This window comes from Phodopus roborovskii, unplaced genomic scaffold (genome assembly GCF_943737965.1).
Source record: "Phodopus roborovskii unplaced genomic scaffold, PHOROB, whole genome shotgun sequence".
Classification (NCBI taxonomy): Eukaryota; Metazoa; Chordata; class Mammalia; order Rodentia; family Cricetidae; genus Phodopus; species Phodopus roborovskii.
This window is the reverse complement of record NW_026125295.1, coordinates 39,053,001-39,071,967: the sequence shown is the minus strand read 5'-3', so window position 1 is coordinate 39,071,967 and position 18,967 is coordinate 39,053,001. Positions and strand designations below refer to the sequence as shown.

Genomic DNA, 18,967 nt, shown 5'->3' with positions numbered 1-18,967 from the left:
ATGGTTGGTTGTACTACCCCAAAGTTACATCCTTAGCCTGAAGACTACAATTTAAGGAATAGAAGATTATAGGCAGTAATTAGATTTTCTTTTTCTTTTTTTTTTTTTTTTATGTTTGTTGACATAAAACCTTTAAATTTTTTCTTTATTTAGTAATTTGATTTTCTATTCGAACAAAAATACTTTTGTATAAACAAAAAAAGATCATGCCTATGGACAAGTGAGAAGACACGAGATAAAGTTGCTTGTCACTAAGCTTGACAACCTGAGTTTGGTATCTGGGATGCATATGGAAAAAATTTTATATTAGGCTTAATGGCTTTTTTGTTTGTTACGTTTTTTGAGGCAGGGTTTCTATGTGCACCCCTGTCCTGTGCACCTCTGCCTCCTGAGTGCTGGGATTAAAAGTGTGTGCCAGCACCACTTGGCTAAGAAATATTATTATGTCTTCATTTTAGTATAATTGAGATCAGCCGATTTTTCTTATTTGTGTAGGAAAATATGCAGGAAAATTTGGAGACTGTAGCTATGAAGTCTGGAATAGAAGCACATATATGTAATGTTGCAGTACATTTTAGCATTATGGGTATTACATGATACTTACATATTCATCTTCATTAGCAATGCAGGATAATGCAAGGCATCAGATTGCAAAGAGCGTAGTTCAGTAATGCAGTATGTGACTTGTTTTCCAGGATACTTATCTGTAACTGTTAGATAAATGTGCGGGGGAATATTCAACATTTCAAAGTACTATTTTTGTTGTTCATAAGATAGGAGACATAGAATTACAGTGAAGTACCACTGTATTTGTATCAGGCTTTAGTGTAGTTAGGAGCCCAAAACATTTTTGCTTTTTTTTTTTTTTTTTTTTTTTTTTTTTTTTTTTTTGAGGTGGAGTCTCATGAAGTCCATGCTGGCTTTAACTCACCATGAAACTGAGCTTGACTTTGAATTGCTGATCCTTCTGCCTTTCCAACTGCTGGGATTACAGGCATGTGCCACCATGCTGGGCTGGAAGTTGAAAATATGGTTTTGAAAAAATAAATTTGATCATTTGTGAGTCTCTGCATTGACTCATCTATTTCAAACAGAAACTTCTCTGAACAAGGTTGAAGTTAGCACTGCTCTATAGGTATATATAGGTATAAACATAAATTTAGAAGGCAGTTTGATATTGTGTTTATTTGGCAAACCAGCAGCAGTAGGTCATTACTATGACCCATGACCTCTCCAGTAAAGGGCTTCTGACTAGGTCTGTGGTATCAGGCATGAATTCCCTCCTGTGCAGAGGACCTCAGAGCTAACCAGCAAGGATCTGGCTATCCCAGTAAACATGTCCTGCTTGACAGATGGGTATTGTATCTAGAAGGTAGGGTCATTCGGTAGGGTCATTCTAGGAAGATAACAGCAGCACTGTGAAAACTAGCTAGCAGGACTTTAGCCCTTCTTTTTCTTTGGTCCGTTGTTATATATTCCAAACTGGCTTGGAACTCTGTGTAGCTGAAATTCCAGACCTTGATTTTTTTTCTTTTATGGTTTATTGTTATTATGTGTTAATGTATCTTCCTGTGGGTATGGACACATGACTGCAGGTGAGTTTGGAGGTCAGAAGCAATCATTGTCTCTTTCAGCTTTTCCAGGAGCTGGAGTTATAGGCGACTGTGTGTGTATGTGTGTCTGTCTGTCTGTCTGTCCCCATGCATGCATGTACTAACTGGGAACAGAATTTGGGTCCTATGCAATAGAAGTTAAGATTGCTTGTAACTGCTAACCTATCTCTATCCCTAACCTTGAACTTCTGATCCTCCTGAGGGATAGAATTACAAACAAACAGTATACAGTGCTGGCATCAAGCCCAGTTCTTCATCTAGGCTAAGTAAACATGTTCCACCCACTGAGTTAAATCCGCAGTTTTCTTTTTTCCTGATACTATTGCTACCACTGCATGAAAGAGTAGTCCTTTTCCCCATCCTTACAATTTATATTATCACAAAAAAAATCTTGCAGACTAGAAATTATTTACATGTTCCTGCTATTGCTTTCATCATAGTTGCTGACACAGTTTGCTGGAATTTTATTTTAAAATTTTCATTTAATAATTGTGGGGCTATGGACCAGTTAATCCTAATTCACACCTATCTACCTGCCTCTGCCTCCTGAGTGCTGGGATTAAAGGTGTGTGCCACCACAGCCAGGTCTGCCTCAGTTTTTTCACATATGAAAATGTTGATAATATGTAGCTTGAAAGGTTATCATGAGAATAGGGAATTAATAGGGACCATCTTCAACATTAGTATCTGGCATGCAGTGTTCAGGGTTTTACTGATTGCACTTACAAATACATTACAGTCTCCTTTTTAAATAGCTGTTGTCTTTTTTTTTTTTTTTTTTTTTTTTTTAACTGCTTTGACCTGTATGTGGAAATACGAAATCCTTGAAAGACTATTCATTTGTGATTTATTTAATCAAATGAATTTCATTGCTCTCTACTAAATAGAAACTGCTAAACACTAGTGAGAACAGGTAAAAATAGAATAGCTGCATTGTCTTCCTGATTGTATAAGAGCAGTATTTTTAGACACTTTTACCTAGGGTTGGAAATTATCTCTTAGACCCCATGAATCAGTGCTTCTTTGTCCCTTTATGTAGTGAATTCTCTCAATATTAGCTACAGAAAATTATTGTTCTTTCTCAAAATTGTGTACATAGGTAGATTTACTACTTAGGGCACTTAGTTCCTGAAATTATATTTACTATAGGTTGTGTGTTGAGGGAAGTGTGGTAGCTTATGATTGTACTCCCAGCACCAAGGCAGGAGGATTACAAGTTTGAAGGCAGCCTGTGCTACATGAGACCCCCTTCTGAAATAATAATAATTATATACTAAATTTGACAGACTAGTTTAATATTTAACACAAGTGCATTTCTGCCCATAATGTCCTGTGGCAAGATAATACCAAGATATTGCTTGTTCTATAATTGATTTGTATGAGACAATTTTTGTACTGATTTTAGCATTGTCAAGATCAAACTTAACATTCATATTTTTGGTTCAGTATTCATTTTACTCAATTGATTACATTTTAAAACACACGAAAAAATTTTGAATTGTATTCAGATGGGTAATTTATTCAAGCTGGTATGTGACTAGTTTTTTAATGTGAAATTTATAAACTGGTTAAAAGCAGTTTTAAGAGAAAAGGGTCTAGAGTTTACTTTTGAGGGATAAATACATAGTGTCCAAAGTGATTACTTTAGAAGCCATAGAAGCCAGCTAAAGGTGAAATGCCTGAAATGCTAGCTACTTGAGGTTAAGACAGAGGGTCTCTCACATCTGGCAGTTTGAGACCATAAATGAGGTACTTTAAGTAAAAAATTCAATTAAACATGTGACTGCCTTAAAACTGATAATTTGAATTTATTTACTGAGTATTCCAACAATCCACTATTGTGGCTTTGGTAGATTAACAATTTAAATAACACCAAGGCTCTCTGGCTGTAGTTTTATTTTCCTAATGCAGCTTTATTTAATAGAATCAACTTTTTACCATAAGTTAATTGTTTCTCTGAATAAATGTATTGTAAGTAGTTCTTTGACTTTGTCATTTTGAAAACTACATTTCCTATTTGAATGAAATCATACAAATTTCCTTTTGTAGGAAAGAATATCCACCTCATGTACAAAAAGCTGAAAACAACCCTGTAATGTTAAGTCATGTCCAAGGTGTAGGTAAGTGTACAACTTTATTTGTTACCCTGTGAAGGGTTTTGAATTCCTGATTGAGGAATGCAGAGAGAATTTAGATACTAGTTTTAGAATGTCTACAGCATAATAGAAACAATATTGAAAACCATACTTTATGACAGATTTGAGATTTTTTTTTTTTTTTTTTTTTTTTTTTTTTTATTTTAAACTGTGGTCTTTTTTCAGGATGGTTGCACAGTCAGGTGAGTACAATTTGAGATCTTTTGATTGTGTTACGTTTTTGTTGAAGATCCAAGTATTCATTATACATTATAGCTTTAAAATAGTTTTATATTAGATTATACTAGTTTTATATAAATGCAAAAAAAAAAAAAAACCAACCACATAGTGTATTTCACTATCTGATTTTCCTTATGTAAAATAGTTATTACTTTTAATGGATATCTGGGAATGCCTGCCATTGGGCATGTGTGGAGGCCAGAAGACAGATTTGGGGAATCTTCTTCCCTCCCTTCACCTTGCTGAGGCAATCTGTTTAGTTGTTTTTTGCCACGCTGTGTACTCCAGGATATGGACCTTCCCACTGTATCCCACCATAGGAATGCTGGAATTGCAGATGTAGACTCTGGGATATTAACTCTAGTGGCTGAGCTTGTACTGCAAGTACTTTTATTCTCTGAGCCATCCTGCCAGCCCAGTGTTATTCTTTTTGTTGTTTAGAGATTAAGGTTTCCTGTTGTAGGGTCCTTTAACTTAAATCCTCCTCACCTGAGCTGGATGTTGGCGGTCCCCACCTTTAATCCCAGGCAGAGGCTGGTGGATCTCTGTGAGTTTGAGGCCAGCCTGCTAGTTCCAGGACAGGCTCCAAAGCAATACAGAGAAACCCTGTCTCGAAAAACCAAAACAACAAAACAAAACTCCTCCTCTCTTAACCTTTGAGGTGGATGAAACTTACTGATGTGTGCTGCTATAAGGCTGAAGGCTTCAGATCCTCCTGGAACTGGAGTTATAGTTATGAGCTATCTAACATGGGTGCTGGGAACTTAGCTCTGGTCCTCTGCATGGATTTCTTATCATGTGTCTTCTTTAAAATAAATAAATAAACAAACAAAGTGTGTCCTCTGTTTACAGATAAGGCTTTGCTTGTTTTTTAAGCATGATGGTTCCTAGTGCCAAACTTTTGTACATGCACTGAGTATACCTTTGTTGTATAAGTTTTTTGTGCTCAGTTTCATCATTTCTCGTGATCTCACATTATTCTTTTCAAATTTGAATTATACTTTACAGTGCATAGTTATATTAATAAATTGAGTTTAGCAACAATGGCCATCTTCTGTTACACTTTTATTCTTTATTGAACACTGACTCCATCCTACTTGATAAGTCAAATACATTATAATTGTTATGTACTTCTGTCCTATTTCTTTTGGAAAATCCCTTTAAATTCAGATTTTAGACATTTTTACAGAAGAGCAAATGGTGCCATAGAAGCATTGAATTACTAACCCAGGCTTAAAAAGCTAGCAGTGGCAGCTGGCATGAAACCCAGATCTGTTTAATGCTAAATCTTTTACTCAGTGCAAAGTTACTTTGGTCTTTAGAGAAGAATAATATAAAAATACTATTTCCATTTGACAAATAAATGGTTACAGAGAGACAAAGTGATTAGATCCACTAGTAATATTTTAGATGCCATTCAGCCAGTTTGTTAGAGTACTTAAAGTTTATCCAATAACACTCATTAATATTCCAACAATATTCAACTGGGCATTGTAGCACACACTTTATATCCCAGGACTCTGGAGGTAGAGGCAGGTAGACAGACAGATCTCTGTGAATTGAAGGCTAGCCTGGTCCACAGAAATTTCAAGCCATTGAAGGCTACATAGCAAGACCCTGTCTCAAACAAATAAAAACCACCCAATAATATTCATTAAGGAATTAGAAATAATCTTTGGATTCCTTTTTTTTTTTTTTTTTACTTTAAAATAACTGTAGATAAAATTATGTACTATTATTACAGAAAAATGGCAACATTATTATAAAATGGTTCCTATTTATTCATTCTTGTAATACCTTTCAAATCAATACTTCTATTATAGTGAAGATTAGTATAAGGTGTTTGCTTATTTGTTTATTGGGTTTTTGTTTCCTTTTTGACACAGAACCTCATTACATAATTCAGGCCTGCATAGTACTATGTAGTTCAAATTTGCTCAGACTAGTACTCTCCTGCCGTAGCCTTCTGAATGATGGGAAAGGTGTGTGCCACTGTTGGTCTGTCTTGTTATAAGACTATTTGCTAATCTGTTGACCTTGTTCAGAAGTAACCTGGTTTCCATTGATGCCTTTCCCACATTGCAATTAGTTGTTTTCTTAATTTCCTGGCTAACTTTGATGACTACAAGGGGAGTTGCTTTTTTAATGCCTCTTGATTTGTGTTTGATGATGATTCATTCATTTGATGAGGCTGCATCTCTCCTATTTTACAACAACAGAAATGATGTGCCTTTTTAAATGCATTATATCAGAGATTACATGGTTTTAATGTTTGGTTTACTGGTTATGTTAGTTCAACTTTTCACCATCTGATTTTATTATCCATTCGTGATTGTTGTGGGGGATGGTGTTTCAGGCAGCCAGCCTCATATGGCTCAGCCTCAAACTTGACTATGTTCATTTCAATCCTGGCTTTAAATTCCAAGTCCTCCTGCCTACACCTCTGTAGTGCTGGTCTTATAGAATTGCACTACCACCCATAGGTTCATTAGTGGATTCAAATGAAGCTGTTATTGATCCATACAACAGTTATTACTTCATTTTTGTATAATGATAATTTTCTGTTTTCAGGAAAGTTAATACTCTTTGATATTTGTAAGTTCTTATGTGCAGTACCTATAAATTTCTGGACAATATTTGCATATTTAAATTATAAGCTTTGTCAAAGGGAGAGGTATTTTTTAACAGAGTCTTATATTCCAGATAGACTCTTGATTTCTGTAGTGCTGGGCACTGAACCCAGGGTTTTGTGCAAAATTATATTGAGATGCTACCTCTTATCTTTAATTATATTAAAGGTTATGGAGCCTTTCATTTCAGCCACTATTTATTTATTTATTTATTTATTTATTTATTTATTTATTTATTTTTGAGGCAGGGCTTCTCTGTAGCTTTGGAGCCAGTTGTGGAACTCCAGATCAGGCTGGCCTCAAACTCACAGATTTCTGACTGTTTCTGCTTCTTAAGTGCTGGAATTAAATGCCACCACTGCCTGGCTAGCCACTTTTGTGTTAGGCAGGTGGATATGTGCCTGGTTATAGGATAAACTACAGTACTAGCATAATATTACATATATTGCTGCATGAAAAACGCATTCAATTTCGTATTTCCTTTGGAAATCATATATCATTAGTTTCTAGCATAGTTCCTGGAATGTTTTTGCCTTTCAAAGAAATGAATGTGGTACTCACATGATGGCCAGTGGATAAAAATTCTTGAACACTTGTTGCTGGGAACCTGAGTTTGATTCCTCAAATCCTCAAAAGTGGAAGGAGAGACTTAACTACATTACCATCCAACTTCCACACATGCACCTTGGTGTGCGCATGCCTGCACTCAAACACATCTCCACCACCATCATTAAGTGAATTTTAAAATTTAAAATAAAATTTAGGTTCTTGATATCATGGGTTTTTTTTTTTAACATTTATTTATTTTAGTTTGTTAGGGTGTGTGTGTGTGTATGTGTGTGTGTATGTGTTCCTTTTCCTGTTTCTAGTGCCATATATTCCATGGGTGGATTTAAGAAGACAAGCCTACCGGCTTATGTTTTCTTCCATCTTCTCGGCTTGGGATTGAATTTAGCAGCACACACCTTTACCTGTAATCGTCTTGCTTGCCTTCAGTTCTCTTTATTATTTTATTTGCTCCAATTTTTGAGTTTAGGGTGTAAGTAATAGTGAGTTTTAGTAAGTTACAGCCATACCCTTTTAGCATTTATAAGCAATTTTATAATAAAAAGTTAAGGCTTATGAACTATTAACTATTTTTTTTTAGGCTTTGTCAAAACACATTGGGTTTGTAGCTTGTTTTGTTTGATAGTGCTTTAATTTTCCAAGCATGTAGAATAGCATTTTAAAAATGATACATTAAAACTGCCCGTTTTCTTTTTGCTTTTCATTTTTTTCCTTAAGCATCCTTTTTATTTTGCAGTTGTTTTTAGTATTCCTCTAGAAGTTTTAGAACTACTTGACAATTATATGCTTTTAATATGTACATTTTACTTACATTTTTCATGCAGTTATACCTTAGAATGGTGGCAGTCAGCTGATAAGTCACTCCTTAATTCACATGTACAGAAGGAAAGTATCCTTTCATACTCAGCTAGCCCATTTTATTATCTTAAAACTTCATCTCACCTTTGTGTTCCTGTGCAGTGAACCTCCATAGCTTTGGAGTATATGCCTGCAGATCCAGCAACTATGATCTATTGTATTTGAAAAAAGAAAATTGCATCTGTCAAAATTGTAACAGTATTGAATGTATACCCTTTTTTGTTTTGTTTTATACACTAAATAGCACAGTAAAATAACACATAGATAGCATTTACAGTATAGTAAGTAATATAAGTAAGCTAAAAGTGATTTAAGGTATAGGTAGATAGGCATAGGTTATATGTAAGTGCTATACCATTTCTTTCAGGTAACAGACATTTGCAAATTGTAGTATTAAGGAATCCTGTAATTAGGCCCCTCTCAGATACAAAGAGAAGATTATATACTCATTTTAAATAGAATTCATACGGTTATATTTACTTGTATCTTAATTAAATACTACCTGATACATATTTGAGCAGAATGATCAGCACAGCTCTTGTGTTCAATGTATAAGATCTAATGAAACATTTGTTTATTTCGGACTTTCCTTTATGTTCATACTTGAGTTTAATTTAAAAAAAAAAAAAAAAAACAAATCTTGTGGCACACACAGCACTCGGAAGTCAATGGCAGGTGGATCTCTGTGAGTTTGAGGCCAGCCTGCTCTACAGAGCTAGTTCCAGGACAGGCCCCAAAGCAATACAGAGAAACCCTGTCTCCAAAAGCAAACAAACAAACAAACAAACAAAAAAAAAAACCCAAAAAAAAAACTCAATTGGACTTGGTATCACGAGCCTTTAACCCCAACACTTGGGAGTTAGAAGCAGGTACATCTCTGTGAGGTCATGGTCAACCAGGACTACATAGTGAGAACCTGTCTCAAAAAAAAAAAAAAAAAAAAAATCTGAAGCAGCATGTTGTTGAAAGGCATTGAAGATTGAGGATTTTCTTTAAGGCACACTCTGTGTTGCTCAGTCTGGTCAAGTTTCTCTGCCTTGGCTTTTCAAGTACTCAGAACCCATATCCTGTTGAGGGCCATGTTTTCAGACTATTTTGCTGTAAATCAATTTTACAAGTAATTTGTTATATTCCGGACCCTCTGTTTTTACTCAGAGTGGAATACTGTAGCTTTTAGTGACATTTGTTTAAAAATAGTGAAGTAAACTAGCCCTTATAATAACCAATAACATCTGGATACTCTAGACTAGCATGTTTCTCTGTGTAACCTCAGGGTAAAACTTTGATTAATTTTTAAGTCTTTTATGTCCTTTGGTTGTAGGCTAAAATCTTCAGGTTCTAAGTTTATATGTGGCTCATTATCTCTATTGTAAAGCATAAGTTATTTTCAAAGGTGACTTAGAAACATCATCTCTTCTAAATTCCCCTGCTTCTGCCTCCCAAGTTCTGAATTTAAAGGTGTATAGCACCACCTTTCACTAATTTCATACTTAAATGTATCAGGTAGTTTTGTCTTCAGGCAATTCATTAATCTGGCAAATACTTGTCCAGTTTTTGTCTTTTGTAGTTTCTAGGTTTAAAAAAAAATATATATGTATTTAATCCCAGCACTTGGGAGGCAGAGGCAGGCAGATCTCTGTGAGTTGGAGGCCAACCTAGTGTGCAGAGCAAGTTCCAGGACAGGCTCCGAAGCTATTCAGGAAAACCATATGTGTGTGTGTATGTATGTATGTATGTATGTATGTATGTATGTATGTATATGTATATATGTATGTATATGTATATCTTATTTCTCACAGGCATATTGGCAACAATAGACTAGTGCAGACAAGTATTTTGTTATTAAGTGGGTGCAGTGGCAACTATGGATTGATTAATTGACCAGGATGGGACAAAGGCAGCTTCCTAGCAAAAAAGGATGTGGATTCATCAGATAAATTGAGTAGATTTTGCTTGTGTGGAGAGGAACATACGGAAGAGAATAAAAGAAAATACTCCGGAGAAATGAACCTCTCTATGATGAAATAAACAAGGCTGGCTTGTTCGTGATGTTTTGAAGTCAAAAAAGAAAAGAAAGGTGGATATGGTGGTCTATGGCTGGGCTAGCAATTGGGACCCAGAAGTAGGAGGAAGCTCACAAGTTTAAGGCCAGTCTGGACTACATACATAGTGAGTTCATACTAGCCAGGTTAGCATTACTGGATCTCATCTCAACAAGGGAGGAATAATAAAAAAGAAATATTAGAACTAGTTAGCAAAATTGGAAGTATGCCAATACAATGATTACATTGAAACAATTCTCTCCTATTTCTAGGGGGGAAACACACATCTAAATAACTACTACCACAAAAAAAAAAAAAAAAAAAAAAAAATCCACTTGTAGCTTAACGGTTAGTTTATTTTTACATTATTTAAATATTTGTACCAAATGTTTGAATTCCTATGTTTTCTTAATAGTAATCTAAGAACAAAGATAAGTGGAGGGAAAGGGGCATATGTGGTATAGTCCGGTGTCTGTTGACTTATTTCAACTGAATAAAATAAATTGCCATACTAATGAAAGTAGTCTGCAGTGTGGAAATCCTGCTGAGAAGGGAAAACCAGGTAAAAGTAGCTTGGACATCACTGCCTTCGTCTTAAAGGTCATGTTGTCTTGTTTTTTACATGTATTTGTGTGTGCGTGCGTGCATGCGCGCGCACATGTGCTGTCGTGGAAGTACACAAGTTGTTAGTAAAGATCCATTATGTGAGTCCTGAGAATCAAATTCATGTTGTCGGTATTGGTGACAAGCACCTCTGCCCACTAGCAATCTGGTTATTCTTTATCATACATGTTTATGCACTATCCCATTTTAATTAGAAATTAGTATTTGAAAATATGGGCTTTAACTCGTCTATAACAAAGATCATGGGGAACTTATTAAATTTAAATTTAGTGCTTTTCACCCCTGCTTCCTTTAGACCGTATAATGAAGAGAACAGAAGAGTCGGAATCCTATGTAGAGCCTGAAATTAAGAGGAAAGTGCAGCAGAAACGGCAATGTAGTACTTATCAGCTATCTCCACTGTCCCCTGCCTCAAAGAAGTGTTTGACCCATTTAGAGGTAGGTAGAGAAGTTACTCTTCTTACTAATCACATAGAATTTTTATTGCTATTTTAAAATCTCATTTTCTGACTGTATGTTTGTGAGAGTGTGGTCACATGCATGCCATGACATAAGATGGAGGTCTGTGAACAGCCTTTGGGAGTTGGTTCTTATACTCTGGATCCTTAGGATCAGACTTAGGGCATCATCAGGCTTTCAGGCTTTACGTGCTGAGCTATCTCAACAGCCTGTTCACGTTGCCTTTATTACTTATTACATTCTGGGTCATCTTTCATCATAGGACCCTATGGAAATCATCACTCACAAATGCACATACTGCCTCAACATATACATAATTGGGTTTCATTTCAGTATTCTGTATTGCATTTAGACTATTTCCATCTGGTGTTTTGCCTGCATGGATTCATGAGTTTTAGATATTGTGAGCTGTCATGTGGGTGCTAGGAATTGAAACTGGGTCCCTGGAAGAGCAGTCAGTGTTCTTAACCACTGAGCCATCTCTCCAGCCCCAACTTCAATGTTTCTAAGGTGCTTACATTTCATTACTTTCACTTGTATTACATTTATTGTTAATCATAATTATATATTTTCGATGTTTATCTGAGAAATAATATGCATCTTCTCATTGTGCACATGATGTTGATTTTCACCTTAGTTAAGATGTTTTCTCATATGTTTCTAAACTTGTCCTCTCCCTTCACTTTTACATGGATCTAATCCTGAGCCTTCTGTATGTGTGCTAAGATTATGCTTTATCAATGGGTTGTAGCTGTATTCTCAGGTCCTTACTCATTTATTAGTAAGAGTTTTTAACACATGGTAGAAGATTGGTTATTAATTTGTGTATATATGTGTGTTTGTGTAAGTATATGTTCACCAGGACTGGGAGTGTTGGTTGTTGTACAGACCTATGTTGACACACACATAGGCCAAAAGAGATGATCAGTTGTCCTTTATCACACTCTACCTCTTCCTTTGAGACAAAGTCTTTTGCAGGAACATGGGATTGACATATTCATGCCTTCATTGGAGGCCAGCAAACCCTAATGGGAGTACCCAATTCTTAAGTGGGTGTTGAGATGTGAATTCCAGGCCTGATAGTAGAGTATCGAGTGCTATCTCTTCTGCCCGTATTTAGTTGTATATCATCGTGAGCACATGAATTATTAGTTTACTTGGGTTACAGTCTTTAACTTTCATATATTTTTGATGCTCAGATGATTCCTACTATTGTAGGAATTCCTACTATTCCTACTATCCTTTCAAGCTAGTCTCTTTCTTTAACAGCATCTTTACTTGCTGTAATAAAATACTCTGGTCTTATTTGTTCAGATAGATCTCTCAGCCCAAGAGTCATATATCTCCAGGAAGTCATTGTTACTTTACATGGCAGGGAGACATTTGAACTCTAATTATATTCATTGATACTGAGTTTCTGTTTGTATTCCCCATCATTAGACAGGGCTGGGAAATACACATGTATGTGTAGTAAAGCCCTTGAGTTTATTTTAGTGTTTATCTTTGCTCTTTATAGGATTGTAATTCATTTTGGCCATAGAAATCTGGTTGCCATCATCCTTACTGTACTTTTATATATTTCCATTTTCCCCTATTGACAAGTCTCCTTGCTTACCAGTCTAAAGTTGGCTTAGATTGTACTGACATCTCCTAAAAGGAGTAAGGGGAAGAGGGAAGCTCCTTTTCATCACAGCATCCTTCTTCCCCAGGCTTCCAGCTCAGAGCCTAAACTGCTTTATTCCTAAAAACCTTCTTTGACTCTACTTTTGTGCCAATTGATCCTATTTTCCCTTAGAGAGAGGAAAAATTGGACACAGTCTCTTTGTAATCTTTAACAAACAAGATTAGTGGTTTATCTTTCCGCCTAAGACTGTAAGACTCTTCACCTCACTGCTTTTTTAAGAAAACAGGAGTGAGGGTAGGGTGGTGGTACATATCTTTATAACCAGCACTCTGGAGGCAGAGGCAGGCAGTTTAAGGCCAGTGCAGTTCACAAAGCCAGTTCAGGACAGCCAGACTGTTAACACAGAGAAACCTTGTCTCTAAATATCAAAAAAGGAAGAGAGGGAGGGAGCGAGCGACTTAAGCAAGCAAACAGGATCTTTGAATTTTATGTAAATTGAACATCCAAAATACATAAGAAGAATGCCATTGTTTGAGACAGAATTTTTAATTAAGTAAGGTATTTCATGTAGAGTCTGGGAAATGCAGTATTAAATCTGTAGTGATTTCTTGTTGGAGTTTTGAAGATCAAACTTCATGATGAAAGAACTTTACTATCAAATAATCCCCTAACCATGTAATTTGAAGTTATTTAACTTCATAAGTTTTTTTTTTATGACCAAGTGGAGCAAAATTAAGTTTTAATAATCTTTGTTTTCATAAAGAAATTATAATTATGGAAGTTTTTGCTTTATGTGAATAAACTAAACCTTTAAGCTGGGCAGTCATTCATCAGGCAGAGAGGTAAGAGGATTGCCCAAGCACAGGATCAACCTATCTATGTAGTGAAACCTTTTCTCAAAAAAAATCAAAAACAATGAAGTAAAGGCAGAGGGTTACATATAACTTAGGAAAACTAAGTAGTATTTCATTTTCAGATTTTTTTTTTATTAGTTTCATTTGGGCTGGGGTTTCCATGGTGCAGGAGATATAAACTAGGGTTGAGCTTTATCCCTAGATGTATTTGCAGGTGGGGCATGTGTGTTTTGTGTCGGTCTGTCTCACTGTGTAGCCCAGGCTATCCTTCAACACCATTCTTTTTCCTTAGATTACCGGTGTATGTTAGCATTCTTTGCCTGAAATTATTTTTATTTCCTTTTTAATATTTTTAATTTTGTATATGTTTCTGTGTGTGTGTGTGTACTTGTGCCCTCAGAGGCCAGAAGTGTCAGATCCCCATGGAGCTAGACTTTATGAATTATGTTGAGCTACATGGGAACTGAGCTCAGATTCTCTATAAGAGCAGTATCTGATCCATGTGAACCAGGGCTTGAAATTCATGTAGTTTTTATTATCATTAAGATTTGAGTGTCTGATTTGGTTCAATAATTTCATTTTGTTTCTCATTGCTGCAATTTTGCGAACTATGTGTGTCTTAGCTCATGAAAGGTGGGGATAAACTTACTATATTTTTTAGTATCATTTTTTTCTAGAAAGAGTACATGGAATTGCTATTTTTCCTCAAGTACTTTTCTTTTAAATATGTTTTGTTTACCTTTATTGTAGACAATAAAGTTGAAAGCAAGCACTTGGGGTGTTTCCTTTTTGTTTGTTTGCTGGTTTATTTGTGGCACTGAGACTCAAACTTAGGCTCTATTGTGTGCAGAGTGGGCTCTCTTTCCCTTTTGATTCTTAAGGGGGAAAATTTAGCAAAGCTAATTGCTGGATGGGATGGCCTTGAAATTTTTCTAGCATTCTGTTGCTGACTCCCAAAGATCATGACTCATTCAGGATCTTAGGGAGGCCATAATAATGATGATGGAAAAACAAAGACTTCATTTTGAGTTTTTTTTTTTTTTAAAGAAACTTTTTGATGCTAAAATACCAAAGTCTTTTCTTTTTGTTTTTTGTTTTTTTTTTTTGTTTTGTTTTTTGGAACATAAGGTGTCTGAACAGCGTGAATATTGCCCAAAATGTGGAAAAGAAAAAGAAAATCAGACCAAATGCCAAAGTTGTGGTATTGTTTTTCATAATGACTTGCAAAGAAATTGCAGACAAGCTATAACTTTGCATGAATCCACTGGACCATTACTAAGAACATCAATTCATCAGAATTCTGGAGGACAGAAGTCACAAACCACAGGATTAACAGCTAAGAAGTTTTATGGTAACAGTGTGGAAAAGATTCCAGTTGATATTTTGGTGACTTGTGATGCTAGTAAACATAATTATATACAGACTAATGGAAAAGTCATTTTACCTGGGGGAAAAATACCTAAAATCACAAACCTGAAAGAACGAAAGACAAGCGTGTCAGATCTAAATGATCCAAGTAAGTATCTTCTTCTTGTTTCCCGTCTCACCTTCCCAAGACTATAATGAGCCCCAGCCTTCTCTCCCGAGCATCTGGGGTCAAGCCACCATGCCTAGACTAACTGTAAGAACACAGTAACAATTCAGTATTTTAATTGTCTCTTTTTTAATGTGAGCTTATTTGAGAAGCAGTTTCCAGAGGTGTTGTCTCGTGGCAGGTATGCAGCATTTGGGAATCATGTATTTAGAACATGTCCATGTAGTTGTGAAGTAATAACTGACTTCTTCCCATTCCCCTTGTGTTAAAATAGTCAATAAGAAAACAGTAGCTGGGCCCCAGTCTTTGCTCCCATTAGTTATTGTTCAATTTTACTTAGTCTGTATCCTGTCTAGATGTTTTATGTGTGTACTTGGTACGTAGGCTGGTGAGCTCCAGAGTTCACTCTCTCCTTTTCCAATGCTGGGGCTAGAAATTACCATGTCCAACTTTTTAATGTGGGGTTCTGGGAACCAAACTCAGGTATTGGGTACTTACAGAGGTTTGCCAACTGAACTGTCTCCCTCCCCAGCCCCTTTGTTAGTGAGCTGAGGAAATAAAATCACATAAATGATGAATAATCATAGTTCAGTATAATGTTTGACACATAAAAAGGTCACAGTGCAAATTAGTTTTCTTACCAAAAGGCAAGATAGTTTGTGGGCATTTTTAAGCCATGTTAAAGAAAGTGCACACACAATTTAAAAGCTTATCGGTACAATCACTGTAATAGAATTTTACATATCCTTGCAACAATCCTGTAAAGTAGATATCTCTGATTCCATAGAGGAGAGAAATTGAATCAAATAACTAGCTTTGAAAATAACAAAAGGCCAGTATTTGTTATGAAACTGGATAACAAAATCAAGGCTATTACTGGAGGGATGGCCCTCTGGGCCATGTACATTACTCAGTATTAACTGAACATGTGTGTGGAGGGTGCTAAAAAGAAAACTGTCTGTGTAAGTTCATACATCATGCCTTCTTTAAAACCCCACTTCTTTATTAAAGTTATTTACCAAGAGGGAATAATTCACAGGCAGCTGTATCACCAGAATGTCTTTAGTCAACTTTTTACTCTCCTACACAGGAACACTTTCTTTCCTCCTATGTGAAGCACAGTTTTAAGTTTTGGACTATATTAGTGAGCAAGACATTGTCCCTGTTTTACAGTTGCAAGTAAACTTCTACAACATTGTGATACAACATTGAAATCAATGAGTGACTGACTATGTGCTTACATTAGACTGTCCATCAAAAAGTTATTTTCAGACTAATACTTTATGGCAAAACATGAAGAGTGTTGAAGGTAGTCAACAGAAATTCTTGGTAGTGTTCCTGGATTGAGTATTGGAATTTTACCCAGTACAGCGCAGTCAGGTTATGGATTACAAGGGATAGATTTGATAAGGTGTAGTACTATAAGCACAAGATCTAAGCAAATTGTCATTACAGTGGTCTTGTTCCATGTTTATAAAGCAAGATTTGTTGAACATTGGATATTAGTATGATTTCTCCTCAGGACCAGTTATGAGTTTAGTGCTTCTCATTGTAAGGCAAAATTATTTGGCTACACACTTAAAATGTATGTTATAATTTTGAACATAATTTGGAAATTTTCAAGCCATAAGCTTTCTGTAACTCTGAAAAAGATCTGTGGGTAATTCTTGTGAGTTACTGATGTAGCTGTGTGGGTTAGTGGTCACTTTATCATGTTTTATTTTTTCTTTGGTAATACTGGAGATTTGAACCCAGGGCCTTGTGAATGCTAGGTAAGTGCTCTGCCACTGAGCTATCTCCCCAGTACTGATAGTGGTGACTATAGAAGCTAAAGCTAAAAAGTTGATTTCATATTTGTCTAATTATTTTTATAAAGACTATAAATCATATGCTTTTTTTAACCTTTCATGAGATACAGTGGATTTTATCTTTGTGTCTGTGCGTGTGTGTGTGTGCGTGCGTGTGTGCATGTGTGCATGCATGTTCCAGTGATCAAACTCAGGCCACTAGGCTTCTGTTGTAAGCAATTTTACATGCTGAACCATCTTACTGGCTCCTCAGTCATTTGCTTTTATTGATCTGTGGAGTAGATCTAAGACAAATTTGGTATTTCCCAGTAAAAATTTTAACTGACAGAAGTGAAATAAGTGTACAATTTTTCAATGTAAATTTTAAATGTTCTTTATGATTTTAGTCATTTTGTCCAGTGATGATGACGACGATGACAGGACTAACCGAAGAGAAAGTATATCCCCACAGCCTGCTGACTCCGCATGTTCCTCCCCAGCACCATCTACTGGAAAAGTAGAAGCTGCACTAAATGCAAATATTTGCAGAGCAGAGCAGGAATCTAGAAGCACTCCAGCAGAATTTGAGTTAAATACAGTTGTCATACCAAGAAAAGCAAGAATGAAGGACCAGGTACATTCAGATTAAGGTCTTCCCTTTGGGGTATAACCTCTGGTTTTCAGGAGCAATTTGTTAATGACAGCAGGAGAAGATGGTTTATTTATAAATCCATGCTCAAATACTATTAAAAGATTCTTTTGGAAGACCATTAAATTATTTACAAAATAAATTACAATTTAACCAAAGTTAAAAATCCAGCAAAAAAAAAAAAAAAGAAAATAGGGTGGCTGTGACAGCGAATATCTTTAATCCCAGCATTTGGATGGCAGAGACAAGCAGATCTCTTGAGTTCAAGGCCAGTCTGGTCTACAAAGAAAGTTCGAGGACAGCCAGGGCTACACAGAGAGAATCCCTGTCTTGAACATCCCCCTTTCCCAAAAAAGGCCAGTATCATTCCTAACAAAATGTCAGTTCGGGTTCCTTTTCCAATATGGCTGTGACTATTGTTTTAAATTTCAGTTGTTTTTTAAAATTTGGAATATTTATGTATGTATGTATTTTGAACTAGGACTTAAGTCTAAAAGGAAATTATATCTTTCACATACAATGTACAGATAATCTTGTACAGTATCTTTAGTTCATTTATGTTTTTTTTGTAAAATTTCTTACTTTTATTTATGTGATATGTGTGGGTATATGCACATGATTACAGGTACCAGCAGAGGTAGCAGGCATCATATCCTTTGGAGCAGTTGTAAGCTGCCTTATGTGAGTGCTGAGAACTGAACCCGTGTGCTCTAGAAGAGCAGTTGTGTGCTTAACCACAGGGCCATCTCACCAGTACTTCACTTGCATTTTTTACTGCAACCACTCACATTAGTTCAGGTGTGCTATGCTGGTGCTCAGAAAGGTTCAGGGTTTGGAGTAGTTCATACTTTATGGATGATGTGCATGTGTGTGTGTGTGTATGTATGTGTGTATTTCTTAGAAAACCTAGTAGGCTAAAAGTTATTTTAATTTCAGTGTATGTCACCATAGTATATAGTTCTATCTTTACCATAGCTTATAATTTGCTTAAAATTTTCAAAACATTCGAATGAAAAAAGGTAAAGTGATGTAAATAAAAAGATTCACAGAAATATTTATAATCAAATGTTATTAAAAATGAAAGAATAGGGTTGCCGAGATGGTTCTACAAGTAAAGGTGCTTGCTGACAAGCCTAATAATCTAATTTATGTTCCCAGGATGTAATGATGGAAGAATAAAATCAGCTCCTACAAATTGTCCTCTGACTTCCATGTGCATACCTTAGCACTGCCTCTCCCCATAACTATATAACTTTTTAAAAAGTAAATGACTAAAACTGAAGATAGAAAAGAAAGGAATAGGGACCAGATGTCTGTAACCTTTTGACAGTGTAAGGTGATTGGTCACTCT

At 35.8% G+C, this 18,967-nt stretch overlaps 1 protein-coding gene across 4 annotated transcripts in view; it reads left to right on the top strand.

Annotated features, from left to right (window-relative positions):
* The window catches only part of Senp6 (SUMO specific peptidase 6), a 77,360-nt gene that overhangs the window by 27,454 nt on the left and 30,939 nt on the right, over positions 1-18,967 (top strand). For all 4 annotated transcript variants that reach the window (XM_051173140.1, XM_051173131.1, XM_051173157.1 and 1 more), the window contains 4 exons: positions 3,663-3,733; positions 11,005-11,147; positions 14,775-15,162; positions 17,375-17,601. In XM_051173140.1, the coding sequence (XP_051029097.1) occupies positions 3,663-3,733; positions 11,005-11,147; positions 14,775-15,162; positions 17,375-17,601 (829 nt within the window). The remainder of the gene's footprint in view (positions 1-3,662; positions 3,734-11,004; positions 11,148-14,774; positions 15,163-17,374; positions 17,602-18,967) is intronic.